Source organism: Notolepis coatsorum (assembly GCF_963971535.1).
Source record: "Notolepis coatsorum genome assembly, chromosome: 12".
Classification (NCBI taxonomy): domain Eukaryota; kingdom Metazoa; phylum Chordata; class Actinopteri; order Aulopiformes; family Paralepididae; genus Notolepis; species Notolepis coatsorum.
Window position 1 is genome coordinate 83,880,909 of NC_140176.1, and position 22,381 is coordinate 83,903,289.

Genomic DNA, 22,381 nt, shown 5'->3' on the forward strand with positions numbered 1-22,381 from the left:
GAACTGAAGGAAGTGGTGGTGGAAGCTCTCTGCTTGGGGAATACACTGCCATAATTACCACTAATGAGTGTCATACAACTTTTGGCCCTGACCCTTAACCTAGCTTGTTAGGAAACCAGTAATGGTCATTCATATAATAGGTTGTATCTCTAAAGTTATACACAATATATATATATATATATATATATTAATATATATATATATATATATATATATATATATATATATATATATATATATATATATATATAAATATATATATATATTATATATATATATATAACTATTTAGTTGGTAGTGTTAGACTTTGCTTAGTTTGTGTGATTATGAAATAAATAATACAAAAAGAAAGAATATATAATAGATAGAATATTTCTCCATCTCATACGGTAATTCTCCATTGCAGAACATTCAACTCGCACTGAAGAACCATAACTGTAACTCAGTCACTGTGACATTGTTTGATCAGCCCATTTATTTACAATTGTAAAATCAATCCAAATCACATTCAAAGGGAGTGTGAATGTTATATATCACATTCAGGAAAGTACTTCCCTCTTTAGATAATAGCTAAAGTTTGAAATATTGTTTGAGATATGAGTATCTTCGTCTGAGGTAACCCATTTTTATTATTATTTTTTTTTTACACTCAGGTGTGTCCATTTGTCTGTTAATTTTCCTCCCCAAACAGACGTCTCTGGTTGGCACTTGGCGGAGGCTGAAAAGGATCCTCTCTGTGCGAGGTAGAGTCTGTGTCAGAGCCACCATGGTGAGGCTGACCATGGATCTGATTGCCAAATCTAACAACTTCAAAAAGAATAAGACATACTCCGTCGCTCAGCACCTCAAGAAACTCACACACCTCAACTTCTCCCACAAGAACATTAAGGATATTGTGAGTAGTACGGTACCCTTAGTTTAGTAGTAGATACATCATTAGTGTTGGTGCTCATGAGGGTTTCTGTATTTGTTTCTGCAACCAGCAGCTCTATGTGTGTGTGTGTGTGTGTGTGTGTGTGTGTGTGTGTGTGTGTGTGTGTGTGTGTGTGTGTGTGTGTGTGTGTGTGTGTGTGTGTGTGTGTGTGTGTGTGTGTGTGTGTGTGTGTGTGTGTGTGTGTGTGTGTGTGTGTGTGTGTGTCTGTGGCTGTGTGTGTGTGGGTGTCTTCATGCCAATAGACCACTGCACTTCCACGTTACATTGAGCTCATGGAGGAGCGCAGGGGGAGAAAATGAATGAATGTTGATGAGAGCCTTGACATTAAGTGGTTGTAGCTACGGCTGTGGGGGTGCCGGAGACATGATCCAATAGACTTTCTTATACGACTGTGTCTCTTGGACACGGGGGGACCAACCCCAAGGCGATCTGCACTTTCTCGGCCGAACTAATAGTCGCACACAAAGGTTCAGTACCACTACCTTGCCCAACAGTGTTTCGACAGTGATGTGGGTACACTAGCTGTTGCGGGGAATCAAACCTGTTACCTGCTCAAAACAACTCCTAAATGTCTGGAATTGATTCCCAACCCTGCATTAAGTGTTAACTGTGTTTTTCAGGGTTGCCCTCTTAGTCCCGGACTATTCGATCTATCATTAGAGCCTTTAGCACAATATATAAGACAATCCCAATCCATAGAACCAATCATAATCAAGGGCACACAACACAAAATTAGTTTATATGCGGACGACGTAATACTGTTCATGCAAAACCCCAACACCGCATTGCCTCCTCTTCTCAAGCTGATTGAGGACTTTGGAGATCTATCGGGATTTAGGATAAATTGGCCGAAGTCGGCCTTCCTCCCACTTAACGCCCCTGCAAAAAGAAACATAACCCTCCCAAAAGAGATACAGATGGTAAAACAATTTAGATGTTTGGGAGTTGAGATATTCCCCACCATAAGCCAAACGGTGAAGCACAATTACATAAAAATCCAAAACAAAATCAAATACGACCTTGTCAGGTGGTCGAAACTTAAAAACGCATTACAGGCACGTATATCAATAATCAAGATGGACGTCCTACCTAGAATCAACTTCTTCAGCTCAATGCTACCGTTACCCCCTCCAAAGGGTTACTGGAAAGAATTACACTCCTCCACATACAAATTTATTTGGAATAACAAACCATCACGTATAAAAAGATCCACCGCACAGAGAAACAAAGCAGACGGAGGTATGGCATTTCCAGATTTCTACCACTACTTTAAGGCGTACACTTTAAGACCACTAACAACATGGTTTGATCCCCAAGCATTAGTATCCTGGAGAAATTTAGAAGAAAATATAGTAGCTCCACATAAGCTGAAGGGCATAGTATACCAAATTACCAATTAAGCAATGCGAACGGAAATTTGGCCCCATAATCACTCATGCGATCCGGATATGGCGCGAAACACAAAAAAAATATTCTACCCTACATAAATGGCATAATCATACTCCCTTATTCAATAACAATGCACTCTGGATAGATAAACAACCTATAAGATTCCCTAGATGGGAAAAGCAAGGCATACACTCATTAGGAGACGTCTTCAATAAACAGGGTTTTTGTAGTTTCAATGAAATACGCAAAAAATTTAATCTCGCCAAGTCCACATATTACTTTTACGCACAGTTATTGGCATGTTTGAAGGCTCACAGTGTTCCATTAAATATACCAATTGTACACCACAGATACCACAAATTCTTCTATGAAAGAGAGACATCAAGAGGTTTTGTTTCAGATTTTTATCATCAATTACTAACGTCCTCATATGAAACCCTCCACCTAGACTCCGTCTGGAGGAGGGATATACCAGACCTGGAAAGTGATTTTGATTGGCAAGAAGCCTGGGCAAATATTCGATTCACATCAAGGAACCCGGACCATCAACAAATCAATCTTAACTATATTCACAGGACATACTTGACTCCTATAAGACTGAAAAAAATGGGTCTTATACAAGACTCCAAATGCTCCTTATGTACAAATGGGGACGAGGGGACATTTATGCACATGTACTGGGACTGCCCACCAGTTAAGATATTCTGGAAAGAGGTGACCCAGCAACTATCAAACCTCTTAAATTGGAATATACCTGTACACCCCTCTGTACTACTGCTGAATGATGTTTTTGAGTGTGCAGTACATCCACAGCTAAAGAGATTGGTTTTATCGGGTATCACAGTGGCTAAAAAGCTGATAGCATCACGATGGTTCCAACCGGAAAAAATGTGCCGAAAGGTCTGGATTATTACATATCTCGATGTGATCTATCAAGAAATATCTACAGCAAGAATTTTGGGTCTCAATGAATCCAAAATGACATTGTGGTTAGAAGTGGTGGAGAAAATAAAAGCTAGCATATAATGGTAATGTCTGGTTAGGAGCGAGGGAAAATGGATGGATTATCCAATGGGGGGTCCGGAAGGGGGGTGTACGAGCTGGAGCATATGTGTGTAGGTTTTTAGATAACAGGTATTAGGGGTATATCCTATATAAGACAATTAACTAAAATGTGGTTTCATTGGATGTGCACTGACAACTAATGCTTGTATATCTTATCGTGTGTTGTCATGTTTGTTTATGTGTTTGTTTAAAAAATTATACAAAAAAAAAATACAAAAAAAAAAACTGTTACCTGCTCAAAACAACTCCCAAATGTCTGGAATTGATTCCCAACCCTGCATTAAGTGTTAACTGTGTTTTTCTTCAGGATGACCTCTCGATGTGCCAGAATCTCAGCGTCCTCTACTTGTACAACAATCAGATCACACACATCCCCAACCTGGGCTTCGCCTCGAACCTCACCCATCTGTACATGCAGAACAATAACATCTCCCACATAGAGAACCTGTCCAACCTGCAGAAGCTCTCCAAGCTGTGAGTAGAGGGGAAAGCCCGGCTGAGCTCGTCTGACTGCTCCCTCAGAGCCGAGCTGATCGGATGGAGGTTTACATTAAGTGTGTGTTTGTATAAGGGGTGAGATGATTCACGATGCACAGGGCTTAATGTTCAAACAGCTTTGTATCGGGGCAAAGGTTGGGAGGAAATTGCAGTGAAAAATACTTTTATGGATCGGTTAAGCCCAATGTGACAGGTATATCCTTTTGTCTTTGTCATCTAATGAAGCCCTTTACTGCTCCTCTCACATTGTGTGTTTCTCTCTCTCCCCCTCCTGTCTCTGCGTGTGACGTCCTGTGACGTCCAGTGAAGGGTCTAACTGAACTGAACATACTGTATGACAGGGGTTTTCACCTGTAAAACGAGAGCAACGATGCAAGCACACATACACAGAGGCATTTTTTCCCCTCTACATTTACATCACTGTGTGTATGGATGGAATTATGTAAAAGCCCCAGCAGGACATAGGGCCAACATAGGCTGCCCCAGCATAAGGAATGGCAGTCAGTTTGACATTTTTATTAATATTAATATTATGTTAGCTCACATTGTTGTCAACTATCACATTGCAGCAACACATTTGTCATTTGTATTTGTAAGTGGCCTATTTGAACAGCTTAGAGTTGACTGATGTTTTACTAAAATGAGATTCCAAACAGGATGTTATTGTTATGGTTTGTAACCGACCCCAATCGCACAACACAAGACAGGTATGGTGGTTTGCCAAGAAACAGATATTTATTGTGAACAGGGAAAAAGGGCACTGTCCCTTTAAGGGAGAAAACACAAAACACTGGAATAACACAAGAGGGGAAGGTAAAGTGCCTTTAAGAGGCGGGCAGGAAAAGGGAACACTATGGGAAAGTAAGGGAACGCCTAAGGGAAGGTTAAGGGAACGCCTTGGGACAGAGGAACTAGAGACTAGGTAAACCAGGGACAAGGAGAACTAGGGAGAGAGGACTAGGGACTAGGAGAGCTAGGGATAGAGGACTAGGGACAGAGGGGACTGAGGCCCGCGGAGGCGGGCTGGGGAACAGGGAGGAACTGGGGACAGAGAGGACTGAGGCCCGCGGAGGCGGGCTGGGGAACAGGGAGGAACTGGGGACAGAGGACCGCGGAGGCGGGCTGGGGACAGGGAGGAACTGGGGACTGGTGGGAAAACATCTGGGCCGCTCTGCAGAACAGAGGAGAGGGTTAATATTCAAAGGGAACAAACAGAGCAGATGCAGAACAGTCCAAAAAACAAAGTGACAAAGTAAATACTATCTTCGTGTGAACAAACACACAGTGGGAGATGGAATGTCCAAAAATACTATTCTAAGTGAGAACCAAAAACAGAGGCAATACGCTGGGGAACAGCAGCGGGACGAGGGCAAGGGGCAAGAGGCATTACGCTGAGTGAGTGACATCACAATCAAAACTCACCCAGGCGTATGCGTAAAGGTACAGGGACAGCAGCGGGAACGGGGGCAAAAAGCATTACGCTGAGTGAGTGACATCACAATCAAAACTCACCCAGGCGTATGCGTAAAGGTACAGGGACAGCAGCGGGAACGGGGGCAAGGGCACTACGCTGAGTGAGTGACATCACAATCAAAACTCACCCAGGCGTATGCGTAAAGGTACAGGGACAGCAACGGGGCGAGGGCATCGCCACCGGGTGGCTGGCTGTCCGAGCCGAGGAACAGAGTGCTGGAACAGTGGCGGTGGCGAGGATGTCGTCCACCGGGTAGCCGCTGTCGGAGCCGAGGAACAGGGTGCTGGAACAGCGGCGGTGGCGAGGATGTCGTCCACCGGGTAGCCGCTGTCGGAGCCGAGGGACAGAGTGGCGCGCCACACCTTGGTGTGCGCGTCGGAACAGAGAGCTGGAACAGTGGCGGTGGCGAGGATGTCGTCCACCGGGTAGCCGCTGTCGGAGCCGAGGAACAGAGTGCGCGCCACACCTTGGTGTGCGCGTCGGAACCGAGAGACGCCTCGGGGTGCGTCTGCGAGGAGGAGTGTGCCAAGCACGAAGGTCTGGAAGATGCGCGTCGGCGCGCTGAGGTCTGGAGAGCGTGCCAAGCTCGAAGGTCTGGAAGATGCGCGTCTGTGCGCTGGTACGGAGGAGCGTGCCAAGCTCGAAGGTCTGGAAGATGCGCGTCAGTGCGCTGGTACGGAGGAGCGTGCCAAGCTCGAAGGTCTGGAAGATGCGCGTCAGTGCGCTGGTACGGAGGAGCGTGCCAAGCTCGAAGGTCTGGAAGATGCGCGTCAGTGCGCTGGTACGGAGGAGCGTGCCAAGCTCGAAGGTCTGGAAGATGCGCGGCTGCGCGCTGGTCTGGAGAGCGTGCCAAGCTCGAGGGTTCTTGGAAGATGCGCGTTGCGCGCTGGTCTGGAGAGCGTGCCAAGCTCGAGCGTCCTTGGAAGATGCGCGTTGCGCGCTGAGGACTGGAGAGCGTCTGCGCTGGTCTGGATGTGCGTCAGGACGAACAGCTGCGCGGGGGTCTGCAGTGGAACGCTGGGGTGCCTCCCGTGGAATGACAGGGAGCGCAGACCAGTCTCCCCCACAGGCTACGGCGACAGCTGGCGAAGGCTGGAGCAAAAATCTCGACGCCGGAGAATGGAACAGCATAGGCAGACAGAGGATCTCCCGAAAGAGTCTAGATGTTTAGAGAATATGACTCGGCAAGTATACAACACGACCCCACGCCGAAACGAGGGGAAGAGCCCTGGTATTTAAAGCCCACAGGGGGACTAATTAGCCTGCCACCACAGGTGCGAGAGATAATAGAATATCAAACAGGTGTGGCCACTAAGGGTAAGGAACGAGAGGGTGGGGGCTAGAGAGAGTGAGTAGGGAATTCCTAACAGTAGGTTTAAAGAAGACAGAGAAAAGGTAGTGAGCAGCGGGCAAAACCTCACAGTTATAGTGGTCATTTGAATGTGAAGAAGGCTGTTGGAATGTGTACATCTTCCTCTTCATCTCCCATTATGTAGATTGTGTAGATTTATGCCTAAAGATTTGTCCTTGCAACCAGCGGCCAAACTATTGTAAAACTGTCTCTAATTAGTAGGATTAAAGTGGAGCAGTTTTCACTATATTGAATCTCATCATATCGCACCTCATTATTATTCCATTATTATTCTCATTATTCCATATTATGTCCTTTTCTAGAGGGGTATTTTTACACCCATATTCTGAATTCCAAGGGAATTTTTTTTACCAGCAATGCAACAATACCACTTTTTCACTGCCGATACCAAGTCAGAGTCCTAGACTGTAACCATCGCCACATACAGAGTACCAATCTGGTCCATTGATTTTATTGAACAGTATAGACTTTGACCATTAGTTAGGGGTCATTGGGTAAAATTAAATTGCTAAATCAAATCACTTTGATTTGATTTCTGACATATTAAACAAGGCTCATGGTATGGCACTTTAGTATTTGGGGGAAACTCACCGATATCCTACCGGTATCAGACCGTTATTGGTGCATCATCCCTAATGTTGACTATGTTCACGTCCTCCCCGGCTGTGTGTGACATGTAGGTATCTTGGAGGGAACTGCATCGCGGTGGTGGAGGGCCTGGAGCAGCTCACGAAGCTGAAGGAGCTGCACCTGGAGAAGCAGACACTTCCCCCGGGAGAGAAGCTGCTCCTCGATCCCAGGACTCTCTTCTCCCTCGCTGTAAGACACACATTCAGACCTCCCATTGCACCTATATAGAGCCAGGATGAGGATAGAAGGTGGTCCACATTCACAGAACTGGGTTAACATTCTACAAACAGTTTCTAAGGTATACCTTTTCCAAAGGAGCTTGCTTTCTCTGTAAGTGTTTCCCAGACTATATACTTTAACAGTTCTCTAGTGGTCTAGCTTCAAAGGTACATCATAAGGAAGAGCTGTGGTGATGAAAAGTGACTGAATCAATGCCACGTGAATCAATTGTCTCACTCGTATAGGCTTATAGATGAAGTTTTTAATATAACAAGCGTTGTCATAATCATTTACATCAATCTAATATTGCAGACTAAAGATCATCTGCTAATCTCTTTATGAATCAAGACAAGACCTTGTGATGTGTGAATAACAGCCTCAGCCTCCCTTCTTGCCTGCTTCACTTCCAGAACCTTTAGTTCCTCCTTTGTAAATTCTGGTTCAAATAGATAAAGTCGTCCATGATTAGCACGCAGTCATCATTCTGTAGGCTAGTATATTCTTCTGGTCGATGATGGTCAATGATGGTAGATGTATACCGTTGTAGGAAAAGGAGAGTTACTTCTTAATATCAGAAGCTTCTTTATTAAAAAATAAGGTTCAGTTCACAAAAGTGAAGTCACTTTGACTTCAAGACGTCCTTCTAAGTTAAACTCACAAATACATGTCAGATCTTCACACAGCAGGGCATCGGCAGTTCTCTCTGCATCAATATTATATACTAGCAGGGCTAGTATAGCAGGGCTGGGATCCGTAACAGGCTGAGATCCAGACGACACCGCACACCACTGCCCAGTATATTACTAGCCAATGTACAATCAATTGACAATAAACTGGATGACATCCGAGCAAGGATTCAATATCAAAGAGACGTTAGGGACTGCAACGTCCTCTGCTTCACCGAGACGTGGTTGACGCCGGACGTCCCAGACCACGCAATTCAACCGGCTGATCACTTCTTTATCCACCGCAAGGACAGATCAGCAGAGTCCGGTAAACAACGTGGAGGAGGTATTGCCTTCATGTTTAACAAAAATTGGAGTGACCCAACTAACGTGAAGGAATTATCCAACCACTGCTCCCCAGAACTGGAATATATAACCATCAAGTGTCGTCCTTTCTTCCTCCCGAGGGAGTTAACGGCGATCGTCCTGGTCGGAGTGTATATTCCACCGCAAGCCAGCAACAAGGTTGCGCTCTCCAGACTACACGACGAGGTAAATAGAATCCAAGAGGCGAATGTTAACGCCGCCATTTTAGTTCTGGGAGATTTCAATAGCGCCAATCTGAGAAAGGTATTGCCTGACTTCTATCAGCATGTGACTTGCAACACCAGAGGCGGTAACATCCTAGATCACTGTTACACGCAATTTAAAGGTGGCTACAAGGCTCATTCTGATAGTGGCTTCGGTAAGTCAGATCACGCATCAATTTTTCTCTCACCAAAGTACAGACAGAGAATTAAAAGTACTCCCGTAGTCTCGCGAGAGGTGCAGAAATGGGATGTGACGTCAGAGGATACGATCCGGTCAGTGTTTCACAACACAGACTGGAATGTGTTCCGCGACACAGATAACATTAATGCCTACACGGAGACAGTGCTGGACTATGTTTGTACTAGGGTGAAAGAAACAATCCCCACTACCAAAATGAAAGTTTACCCAAATCAAAAACCCTGGGTAGACAAATCCGTCCGTGAAGCTCTGAGAGAGCGCACCAAAGCATACAACGACGGCCTAGAGGCAGGCAACATGAATGACCACAAGGTGGCGCGATACAACGTAAGGAGGACTGTGTCAGAGGCCAAACGACGCTACAGGGATAAAATTGAACTCCAGTTTGAACAAGCTGACTCTAGAGCTATGTGGCAGGGGCTCAAAACGATGACAGACTACAAAGGCGCCTCCCTCAAACTGAACAGTGACATCTCCTTAGCAAATGACCTCAATACCTTCTATGCGAGGTTTGATGCTGGTAATAACAACACCAGCTCACAAGCCTCGGCAATGGGGGGGGGGGGGGTCGGCTGCTGATGGAGGCGCAGTGTTCAGGATAACAGAGCATGAGGTGAGGCGGACCTTTAAAAAAGTGAATATCAGGAAGGCAGCAGGTCCAGACGGCATCCCCGGCCGCGTCCTAAAAGTCTGTGCCGACCAACTGGCCCCAGTATTCACTGACATATTTAACCTGTCCTTAGAACAGGCTGTCATCCCCACCTGCCTGAAGAAGTCCACTATTATCCCTGTACCCCAAAAATCCAAGCCTGCTTGCCTCAACGACTACCGCCCTGTAGCTCTCACCTCCATAGCCATGAAGTGCTTCGAGAAGCTAGTAAAGGGCTACATCTGCTCCTCCCTCCCCATCAACATGGACCCCCTGCAATTTGCATACCGCCCCAACAGGTCCACGGAGGACGCCATATCCCATGTGCTGCACACAGCAGCATCACACCTGGACAAGAGGCAGGGGAACTATGTGAGAATGCTATTCATCGACTACAGCTCGGCATTCAATACCATAGTCCCCTCCATACTCATAGCCAAGCTCAGGGACCTGGGCTTGGGCTATGACCTCTGCCAGTGGGTCTTGGACTTCCTGACTGGCAGACCCCAGGTGGTGAGAGCAGGCAACTGCACCTCCTCATCCATCACCCTCAACATAGGGGCCCCCCAGGGCTGTGTTCTGAGTCCCCTCCTCTACTCCCTGTACACACACGACTGTGTGGCTCAGCGGAGTAGCAATACAATCAAATTTGCTGACGACACAGTGGTGGTGGGCCTGATCTCTGCCAACGACGAGAGGGCCTACCTGGAAGAGGTCAAGGTCCTGGCGGGATGGTGCCAGGAAAACAGCCTCTCCCTGAACGTCAGCAAAACAAAGGAGATGATTGTGGACTTCAGGAGGTCGGGGGTCAAGGACTACAGCCCCCTCAGCATCGACGGGGCACCGGTTGAGAGAGTCAACAGCTTTAAGTACCTCGGAGCCTACATATCCGAGGACTTGACATGGACCACACACATTAACAGTGTTGTGAAGAAGGCACGACAACGCCTCTACTTCCTCAGGCGCCTAAGGAAGTTCCAAGTCAGCCAGAAGATCCTTAAGAACTTCTACTCATGTACAATAGAGAGCATCTTGACCGGCAACATCACCTCCTGGTTTGGGAATAGCACTGCACAAGACCAAAGCAGACTACAAAGAGTGACACGTTCAGCCGAACGCACAATTGGAGGGGGGCTCCCCACCCTCCAGAACATTTACTACAAGCGTTGCAAGGGCAAGGCTAAGAGAATCATTAAAGACTCCAGTCACCCGAACAACTGCCTCTTTGAACTGCTGCGGTCAGGCAAGCGATACAGGAGTCTCAAGGCGAGCACAGAAAGACTCAGAAGAAGCTTCTATCCCCAGGCCATCAGGCTGCTAAACGAACAATGAATGAACACTACACAACAACAACCACCAAACGCACATAGCACACACATCCACACGCACACACTCACTTTAAACAAACACACTGTAGCACCCACTCCACACACTTATAGCACACACCCACTTTAAACAAACACACTGTAGCACCCACTCCCCACACTTTATATTTATGGATGAAGGATTGCACTACAACTCGTACACCTTACTGTAAATTGTACCTAAAATTGTACCTCATCCCATTTCTGCTTTGCACTAGATAGTACTGTGCATTAGTACACTGCATAGTATTGTGTATTGTATATTATATGGTAACTCAGAACATTGTACATATGTCTATACCGAACACTGTGACCTCATTTTCTTCTTCTAAATTCATGCTATATTATGTTATTATGTTATTTGATACTATCTTGTCTAGCACAGTCTCTGGAGCGTAACAGTAAGAAGCATTTTGTATGAAAGTATTCTGTACTTCTGTATGACAACTATTAAAGAACTTGAACTTGAACTTGAACTAGCAATGAAATCCCTCCTATTTACTCCTATTCCCTAATGATTGGCTTAATCAATATACTTCCCTATTCTTTCTGTCCACTCAGAACTCACTAAATATACTAATCCTACCTCCTGTCTCTAAATTTAGCTTTATGGCTTTGAATACCTTCTAAGGAATTGGCTGAGGGCCTCATGGCCCTATAATAACAAGATGGCTCCTTGCAGCTGTCTGTTCCTTTGTTTTCAAACATGTGCTTTCTCACAGACTGCTGACACACAGTAGTATTTAACCATTTTAACTGACATTCTATCAATGTATTAACCTATAAGTCCTTATGAACAGATTCAATTATACAACATTAGCTAGTCATCACATTGGTTTTGTTGACAGAATCACAACAGGGCTTTAGAGGTGCTGTGGCATACAGTATCACTGTGACCAACCGGCGGGTTGTTCGTCAAGAAAATAGTTCAGACTATGTATCTGCTTTGAAAATGACAATGTTACTTTGTTATTTCTACACATGGTAAATACACAAGTAACAACATGTAAATAAGATAGTTTTGGAGTAGTTGGAAAGTGTATTTTGTTACTTTTGACGGTAGGCTAATGGTCCGTATCCACTTCCAGTCATACACAGATCTCAGATCTACAGTATGGGACATTACATCTCTTTTAAATATTCCACAAATGGGTTCCAGACTTTCCCAAACCTATCAGAGGATCCCTGCACTTGAGTCTCAATTTCTCATGTTTAAGATTGTGCATCCCCTCTCTTAACCACTGAGTCCAGCTAGTTTAAGATGCTGCATCACCTTTTATCCACTGAGTCCAGCTAGTTTAAGATGCTGCATCACCTCTTAACCACTGAGTCCAGTTAGTTTAAGATGCTGCATCACCTCTTAGCCACTGAGTCCAGCTAGTTTAAGATGCTACATCACCTCTTAACCACTGAGTCCAGCTAGTTTAAGATGCTGCATCATCACCTCTTAACCACTGAGTCCAGCTAGTTTAAGATGCTGCATCATCACCTCTTAACCACAGAGTCCAGCTAGTTTAAGATGCTGCATCATCACCTCTTAACCACTGAGTCCAGCTAGTTTAAGATGCTGCATCACCTCTTAACCACTGAGTCCAGCTAGTTTAAGATGCTGCATCATCACCTCTTAACCACTGAGTCCAGCTAGTTTAAGATGCTGCATCATCACCTCTTAACCACTGAGTCCAGCTAGTTTAAGATGCTGCATCACCTCTTAGCCACTGAGTCCAGCTAGTTTAAGATGCTGCATCATCACCTCTTAACCACTGAGTCCAGCTAGTTTAAGATGCTGCATCATCTCTTAACCACTGAGTCCAGCTAGTTTAAGATGCTGCATCATCTCTTAGCCACTGAGTCCAGCTAGTTTAAGATGCTGCATCATCACCTCTTAACCACTGAGTCCAGCTAGTTTAAGATGCTGCATCATCTCGTAACCACTGAGTCCAGCTAGTTTAAGATGCTGCATCACCTCTTAACCACTGAGTCCAGCTAGTTTAAGATGCTGCATCATCTCGTAACCACTGAGTCCAGCTAGTTTAAGATGCTGCATCACCTCTTAACCACTGAGTCCAGCTAGTTTAAGATGCTGCATCACCTCTTAACCACTGAGTCCAGCTAGTTTAAGATGCTGCATCATCACCTCTTAACCACTGAGTCCAGCTAGTTTAAGATGCTGCATCACTTCTTAACCACTGAGTCCAGCTAGTTTAAGATGCTGCATCACCTCTTAGCCACTGAGTCCAGCTAGTTTAAGATGCTGCATCATCACCTCTTAACCACTGAGTCCAGCTAGTTTAAGATGCTGCATCACCTCTTAGCCACTGAGTCCAGCTAGTTTAAGATGCTGCATCATCTCTTAGACACTGAGTCCAGCTAGTTTAAGATGCTGCATCACCTCTTAACCACTGAGTCCAGCTAGTTTAAGATGCTGCATCATCACCTCTTAACCACTGAGTCCAGCTAGTTTAAGATGCTGCATCATCTCTTAACAACTGAGTCCAGCTAGTTTAAGATGCTGCATCATCTCTTAACCACTGAGTCCAGCTAGTTTAAGATGCTGCATCACCTCTTAGCCACTGAGTCCAGCTAGTTTAAGATGCTGCATCATCACCTCTTAACCACTGAGTCCAGCTAGTTTAAGATGCTGCATCACCTCTTAGCCACTGAGTCCAGCTAGTTTAAGATGCTGCATCATCTCTTAGACACTGAGTCCAGCTAGTTTAAGATGCTGCATCACCTCTTAACCACTGAGTCCAGCTAGTTTAAGATGCTGCATCATCACCTCTTAACCACTGAGTCCAGCTAGTTTAAGATGCTGCATCATCTCTTAACCACTGAGTCCAGCTAGTTTAAGATGCTGCATCACCTCTTAACCACTGAGTCCAGCTAGTTTAAGATGCTGCATCATCTCTTAACCACTGAGTCCAGCTAGTTTAAGATGCTGCATCATCACCTCTTAACCACTGAGTCCAGCTAGTTTAAGATGCTCATCACCTCTTAACCACTGAGTCCAGCTAGTTTAAGATGCTGCATCACCTCTTAACCACTGAGTCCAGCTAGTTTAAGATGCTGCATCATCTCTTAACCACTGAGTCCAGCTAGTTTAAGATGCTGCATCATCACCTCTTAACCACTGAGTCCAGCTAGTTTAAGATGCTGCATCATCACCTCTTAACCACTGAGTCCAGCTAGTTTAAGATCCTGCATCACCTCTTAACCACTGAGTCCAGCTAGTTTAAGATGCTACATCACCTCTTAACCACTGAGTCCAGCTAGTTTAAGATGCTGCATCACCTCTTAACCACTGAGTCCAGCTAGTTTAAGATGCTGCATCACCTCTTAACCACTGAGTCCAGCTAGTTTAAGATGCTGCATCACCTCTTAGCCACTGAGTCCAGCTAGTTTAAGATGCTGCATCACCTCTTAACCACTGAGTCCAGCTAGTTTAAGATGCTGCATCATCTCTTAACCACTGAGTCCAGCTAGTTTAAGATGCTGCATCATCACCTCTTAACCACTGAGTCCAGCTAGTTTAAGATGCTGCATCACCTCTTAACCACTGAGTCCAGCTAGTTTAAGATGCTGCATCACCTCTTAACCACTGAGTCCAGCTAGTTTAAGATGCTGCATCATCACCTCTTAACCACTGAGTCCAGCTAGTTTAAGATGCTGCATCACTTATCTTAACCACTGAGTCCAGCTAGTTTAAGATGCTGCATCACCTCTTAACCACTGAGTCCAGCTAGTTTAAGATGCTGCATCACCTCTCTTAGCCACTGAGTCCAGCTAGTTTAAGATGCTGCATCACCTCTCTTAGCCACTGAGTCCAGCTTGGTGTGTGAGGAGACTTCCAGTGAAGAAGGGTCCGTCTCTGTGCTTAGTGTGAGTGTTATCTGGAGTTTAGTTGCAGAGATTCGCACTGTTTTCCCCTCCTATGGCAAAAACAGCTATCATAGGATCTGGCTGAATTTCCATTTCAAAGACTTCTGACAGTGTTTTGAAGATTGAACTCTAGTAAGCGGACAGGTTAGGACACGGTCAGAATAAGTGTGCTAGAGATGCTGGAGAAAGACTGCATCTGTCACATGTGGGGATCTACATTTGGGAAAATTTTAGAGCGTTTGGTTTTGGAAAAATGCAGATGATGCAGAACCTTAAATTCCTTTTCTTTTTTTAAATATTGTTTTTCGTTTATTGTATAACTAGGACCAGGGCCGCCTGGGAGAAATGCGAGGCCCTGTGCGAGATTTAAACGCGAGGCCCCCCCCCCCCCCCCACCCAAAAGGTAAAAAAATAAAAAAAATAAATAAAAAAAATTCATACAGTCAACATATTCTTAAATAATAGCGCTGCCCGAGGCTGGGCATGATACAGTCAACATATAGCAAGAGAGAGAGCGAGAGAGAGCTCCCGTTCTACAGTCAATATACAGTGTACAGAGAGAGAGAGAGAGAGAGAGAGAGAGAGAGACACATTGGAAAGAAATTGAAATGCTATTTGGCCCTAAACAGAGAGTACACAGTGGCAGAATACCTGAGCACTGTGACTGAAGATCCTTGACTAGGTACAGACTCAGCGAGCACAGCCTAGCCATCGAGAAAGGCCGCCATAGGCAGACTGTGTGTGTTAGAAAGAGAGAGAGAGAGAGAGAGAGAGCATGTGTGTTTGTCGTGTGTGTGTGTGTTAGAGAGAGAGCATGTATGAGAGATCCAAAAGGACAAAGATCAACACTTAAATCCAAAGAGAAGAGGGTCTATACCAGAGAAAACAAAGCAGCAAGGAGCCAATGGCCGACATCAGCTAAATAGGCTAGCCAGGTAATGACACCAGGCCACACACAGCTTTGGCCAACGGCCCAACGCTACCCAAGCTACCCAAAATTCACACACAGCACATGTCGTATCTCCAAATGTTGTGAAGTAACATATGTTTTGCCTGGAAAAAAACATCGTTATTAACAAAACATTCGGGAGGGGAAGGAAGGAAGAGTGGGGTAATGTCATTACATTTTCATTCATCTTACCTGCACCAAGGAACGCAGGGCGAAAGGCCGCACCACAGGTCTCCACGTTGACGAAAGGCCTCTCGCTGGCGGGACAAAAATAAGCTATGGCCGGAGCCTTGTCATGGTGCAGGCCCGACTACATCTTCTGTCAAAGATGATGTCGTAGTCAGAGTGCCAGAACCCCCTGCTATTCTCACGGCTAATGTCAATGGTCGTAGCACAAGCTAACAGCTAACTCTAGGCTAACTGATAGCATCAAGCTAACGTTCCCAGCCGAGCGCAGCCGGCAGCTAACGTCGTAGCTAAACAGCTAACTGGCTAACAGTTAGCTCAACCCGGCTATCGCTAACCATTAGCTAACGCAGAAGCAAGCTATGCGGCTACCACTGAAAAACTGTAACGTGAGAAAAGCAATACAGGTGCTGACACCAGGCCACACACCGTTAGCTACTACACTACTACAACAGCTAGTCGGCCAGTTTGGCTCCAGAGAGAGAGAGAAAGAGAGAGATCCACGGCGGGAATAGAATAGAGGGCATTAAAAACTCACCAAACGTCCAAGACGATGGAGACAACCGCGTGGAGTTGACGAAGTTCATCTGCCGAACGACCATCATCTTCATCTTGGCTGCACGCGCTGTCTCTAGGTTAGCTAACGCTAGTTAGCATTTAGCTAAGCTAGCTACTAGCCGACATCATCATGGCTATATCCCGACTGAACCACACTTAATATTATAACGTAGCTAAAGCTAACTAGCTGTCCCTGTCTTTAACCGGGATGGCTAGCCTGACTGAACTGTCTAACATGCAACAACTTTCATCTTCAGTCCATCTGCGGACGATGTCCTCTTCATCTTGGCTGGCATCCAATGCTGCATGCGCGAAATAGTCAGACGCTAGTGATGGGTCGGTCATGAGCGACTCGTTCATAAGAGCCGATTCATTGCCGTGAGCGTGAGTCGAATCGCTCACGTCTGGCAATGAGTCGGTTCACGCCCCCCCCCCCCCCCCCCCCCCCCCCCCCGGCACGCACACAGACGCACACAATGAACTCAACAGATGCTACCTGGCTGTAACCCCTCCCCTCATTGAAACCAATTCTGCTGCCTGCAGAGCCTCAGAGCCAGGAACGTGTCTAATGTGAAATATATAAGCATATAAGCAAAACTAGATTTTAGGTCTGTGATGAAAAAGGGCCTCGCGGGAAGGGGGGCATCGCAAAAAAAAAAAAAAATTGTTCGAGGCCCCCCTTCCCGCGAGGCCCTGTGCGACCGCACTGCTCGCACACCCCCTGAGGCGGCCCTGACTAGGACAATGAGTGGCATGGAATCAGGGGGAGTGAAGTGATGATATGCAACAAAGGTATATACAGTATGTATATATACCTGTGTGTGTGTAATATATATATATATACTGTGAATAACCTCTTGTTGGCATTCTCCAAAAACATTACTACTGCCAATGCCTCTTTCTTTCACCATAAGATCGAGGCCTCAGTTTAGAACTTCTGCAGACTACACGCCACTGTGTCCTCCCTCCTCACTCCCCCTCCACCACCCATATTCTTTGAGAAGAACATCCGCAGCTGCTTCTCCCAACCCCCACCAATTCCAAATGCTGAATCAAGAGCCTCATCTTTCTCTCCCATTACAGACGCCCGAGCAATGTCAGTAGGATCTGCCCCTTACTGACAAAAGAAGCCACTCAACTCCTCCTGTAATCAACAGTCATGTCTCGCCTCGACTACTGCAATGCACTGCTAGCTGCTCTACCGACTACTGCCACCAAGCCACTTTCACTTCATATAGAATGTGGCGGCCCGCCTGATCTCCAAACCTACCAAAGTCAGCCCATGTTACCCCACTTCTTAGAGAGCTGCACTGGCTTCCCATCGCCGCAGGAATCCGCTTCAAGGTCCTTAACCTGGCATACCGTGCAGCGAAGGGAATAGCTTCCGCCTACCTCCGGTCAATGGTCTCTATACACCCTCAACTTGAGACCCCTCCACTCTACATCTTTTGGCCGCCTCATATCAGAGCTCCGGAAGCCGGCTATTCAATATGCACTCAAGTCTGTAGCACTCAAGTTCGACACTGTTTGACGAACAATGTTAGCCTACTTACCCTTAGCTGCCAGAGTTGTACGCTTCCTGCTGACTGTTGTACAGAACTTGTAAGTCACTTTGGATAGTCAGCTAAATTACTAAATGTAAATGTAAAATGTAGAAAGAATGGTCCTCATCTCGAACATGTTCGTAAGTACCTTTGTAAATATCTTGGTAAAAATGTCATACTAACAAATTTACAAAAATCCTCCTCCGGAATCCCGAACGCGTGAAACGGTCTCCGTAAGTGGCCAAAATCTTCACATCTGGGTTCCCATGAATGAAAAACGTCACTCATTCTTAAACTGCAAGCGCGTTCTCATACACCTGAATTTGCATACAGACACACCCTGCCAGCTCCTTATAAGGCGAAGGAGGCGTGCGCAAAAGAGCAGAGGATTGCATCTGGTAGCAACAGGTAGCGCGGAAGCGATTTGCTCATCTCAAAATGAGATTAGATTCAAATGTATTGTCATTATACAGCACAAGTACAATACAACATCCTACCAGAGTGCAAATGTAACAGTAACGTGCAATAGTAACATACAATGCACAGGTGATTAAACTGGGTATAAAATATATAAATACTACTGAGTAATTGTGCGTTTTTTTGGGGCCAGGGTGGCCGCAAAAGTACAGTACAGTACTTGTGCTGTATGGTGACAATACATCTGAATCTAATCAAATTTCCTGACCCCCGTCCACCAGCGCTGCCATGCATATTCTCTGACTTACTGAAGTGATGTGTTTAGTTGAGGCGATGCTGGACAGCCAGGGGAGGGTCGCTAACAGCCAGGAGAGGTTCGCTAACAGCCAGGAGAGGACCGTGGTGGTGATGGAAGCGCTTGTTTGAATGTTTCTTCACTAGCTCTTACCATTTATATTGTGTAAAAAAATACAAATACCAACAATAAATAATATCATGGAGAACAAGATGGTATATGGAATATTAATAGTCTAGGCCACTATAGCTACATCCACGCAATTGGGTTCAGTTCTTATTTATATATATTTTTTTCTGACATAGTTCGTTGAGTCATGACTATATGTGTAAAACGTGATTGTTAATGATACAAATATTGTCGTATTTATTATTATCATTATAATTATTTAATTGCGTGGATGTCTGTAGGATGGCAATCCCCAAGGACTTCTCCCACAGACAGCTGTTGAAAACATGGGCACACACCGGTCTGTCCGATTTACGACTGCCTTTTCGAGTTCGTAAATCCTACAACGAATTTACAATACGAAGCCGTTTGAGAATGCCGATTAAGTACGTAAATCAGGTTATGAAGGAATTCCTTGGTAACTTTCACGTATGTCCGTTCGAGAATGAGGACCAATGTAAACAAAGTGCAATAGGGCTCTTTTGCCTATAGGTCACCATTTGACAGCATTACAGATTCTCCCTTCAAGTGTGGTGTTACCACCAGAGTTATCACACCACAGACCAGTAATCCATGTAAAAGCAGTGCTGCTGTGCTGGATTTGATGATGTCAAAGAGAGCTCTGTGACCCGTCTGACAAATCCTCCAGGTCTGTTTACCTCGTTTACTGGCCCAGGCCACGGGTAAATAAATGTAGTCTCAGCTTCTTGTTTATTTGGATAATTTAAGAAATGGCTGCGCAAATGTAACAGGTTCCAGCTTTTTTTTCTTTTTGTTTTTTTCATGTTACGGCAGTTCAAACCAAAAATTATATGAATCAAAAGCAGTGTCTCTAATCTGATATGGAAGTTATCCTAATGTTTTACAGTGTCTCTAATCTGATATGGACGCTTGTTTACTGTTTTACAGTAGGACAGATTGTGTCTAATCTGATATGGAAGGTATCCTAATGTTTTACAGTGTCTCTAATCTGATATGGACGCTTGTTTACTGTTTTACAGTAGGACAGAGTGTGTCTAATCTGATATGGACGCTTGTTTACTGTTTTACAGTAGGACAGATTGTGTCTAATCTGATATGGAAGTTATCCTAATGTTTTACAGTGTCTCTAATCTGATATGGAAATTGGTTTACTGTTTTACAGTAGGCCAGATTGCCTCTAATCTCATACGGAAGTTAGTTTACTGTTTTACAGTAGGACAGAGTGTCTATAATCTGATATGGAAGTTAGTTTACTGTTTTACAGTGTCTTTAATCTGATATGGAAGTTAGTTTACTGTTTTACAGTAGGGCAGAGTGTCTCTAATCTGATATGGAAGTTATCTTAATGTTATACAGTGTCTTTAATCTGATATGGAAGTTAGTTTACTGTTTTACAGTAGGACAGACTGTCTCTAATCTGATATGGAAGTTATCTTAATGTTTTACAGTGTCTTTAATCTGATATGGAAGTTAATTGACTGTTTTACAGTACAACAAATGTGTTACAGGGGTGATGTTTTTCATCCATAGGAGTCTTTTACTTACGCGTAAAAGGAGGTGTAACCCACAAAAGCAAAGACACGTGTACACTAGCAGATAAGACCTCCGATGAAGGCTTGTGGGATATTTGCAACTTTCTTTAGAATAACTTTAATCTTTTGTTTTCTCCCCTAGTATCAATTTTGCCATTGTATTGATCATAATTATGAACAACAATTCTCCTTGCAGCGAACCCTCTGCGTCCTGAATATCAATAACAACAACATTGATGAGATCGGGGACCTGGCAGCGTTGAAGGAACTCAACGATTTCTCTGCTGCTGACAATAAGCTTCATGATATGGAGGTAAATAATAAAATAATCTATGATGTTTTTTTTATACTCCTCAACTCTTATGAGACCGAGTGCTATTTAAAAGAGTAGGCCGCGACTCTCTACCACCATGGCCCGGATTATGAATCGAATGCGTGCTGTGTGCAATCAAAAGGGAAACGGCACCACATCATGGCAACTATGCGTGACGCAGTGAGTTAAAATCAACACGCTCTCTATTAGCTGATCAAGATGACATTACCATATTGCCGTGGCTCTTTGCAGCGATGTGTGAAATGATATGGAGAATAGAGTCAGTAAGAACTAAATCCCTCCAAATCCCGCCATGGCTCCCCAGTCTCCGCGACGCGCACAGGGTCCAAATTATTCAACAAATCAGCGGGCCGGTCCCTTGGGACCCTCTTCGCTGACAGCTTTAAACAAGCACAAGTTTCTCTCCTTCCTTTAGGAGGCCGTTTTTGTTCCCTCCCTCCATCGGGGTCCCACATTTGATACTCAACACCACCAACACTGAACTTTATGGGAGATTCATCTGAAGCAGAGAGAGATGGTTTCGACTCCCTGTGTTGACCTTGAAAAATGACCTATTGTTTTTCTTTTAGACCCTGCCTCTGATGGAGTATTTCTTTTTCCTTCCCTGAATGGATGTGTTAGTTGAAAAGCCAGATGCCAGAATTTTTACAGTTTAATCCTTCTCCTCGTTTGCCGCTGGCACGTAACAGTAGGACGGCACACACTCCATTATTCAATTCACAGGCGGAGGCTAACTTTCTGCAGGTAATTGCCGCACATGAGTCATAGGGACCTCTCATTTTCAGCTGATATCTCCTATAATTTATACAACCCCACTGCCACTATTGATCCTGCTAAGACAGCGTCCCCAAAGGATCAATCCCTCCGTGAGCACAATTCTGTCCGAATCCAGAGGAAGAGTTATAGATAAAAGAAAAAAAAAAGAAAAAGATTATGACAGGCAGTCAGCAGGGGTGACAAATGGGGAGTTGTCTCTGGGAGGAACGCTAGCCGTACCCAGGGCAGGGAGGACAGGGGAATCGAAGCCCTGGTCAAATACAGGTTCATAACTGGCCCATCATTATTAGTCCAGCCAAGAGAGCCAGCCAGGCCTTATGTGCATCCAGCCCGGGCTACTCTCTACGCTCCCGCGTGGGGGGCAATTTGGCACTGGGCTGATCTTCGGTGAGGCCCTTCTGAGTGACGGCCCTGACACGATCATTTATCAAAGCTTGGGAGCACGCGGCGCTCGGGGTCCCCTCTGAACTGATTGCGGCGCGAGCTGGAAAAGTGGAAGCGCTTTGGCCAAGACAGGAAGGCAATGAACAATCAGAGCGTGTCCAGAGAGTATTCATATTTCCAGGCTTGGATTAATGTGCCTTTAGATAAACATACAACTGGAGGCAACGCGCTGGAGGAGCCGGCTCACGCCGCCCCTCAGGGAACACTTGTAGTCACACGACACCGGTGACACTGTTTATTAAAACAGACTGATGTGTTGTTTAGGCAT

The 22,381-nt window shown here is 45.2% G+C and overlaps 1 protein-coding gene across 1 annotated transcript in view; it reads left to right on the forward strand.

The window, feature by feature from the left end:
- Positions 1 to 766: 766 nt before the first annotated feature.
- The window catches only part of ppp1r42 (protein phosphatase 1, regulatory subunit 42), a gene marked incomplete at both ends in the record, with an annotated part of 24,173 nt that continues 2,558 nt past the window's right edge, over positions 767 to 22,381 (forward strand). The window contains 4 exons of the mRNA XM_084325915.1: positions 767 to 895; positions 3,696 to 3,862; positions 7,413 to 7,551; positions 20,755 to 20,871. Coding sequence (XP_084182041.1) covers positions 767 to 895; positions 3,696 to 3,862; positions 7,413 to 7,551; positions 20,755 to 20,871 — 552 coding nt within the window. The remainder of the gene's footprint in view (positions 896 to 3,695; positions 3,863 to 7,412; positions 7,552 to 20,754; positions 20,872 to 22,381) is intronic.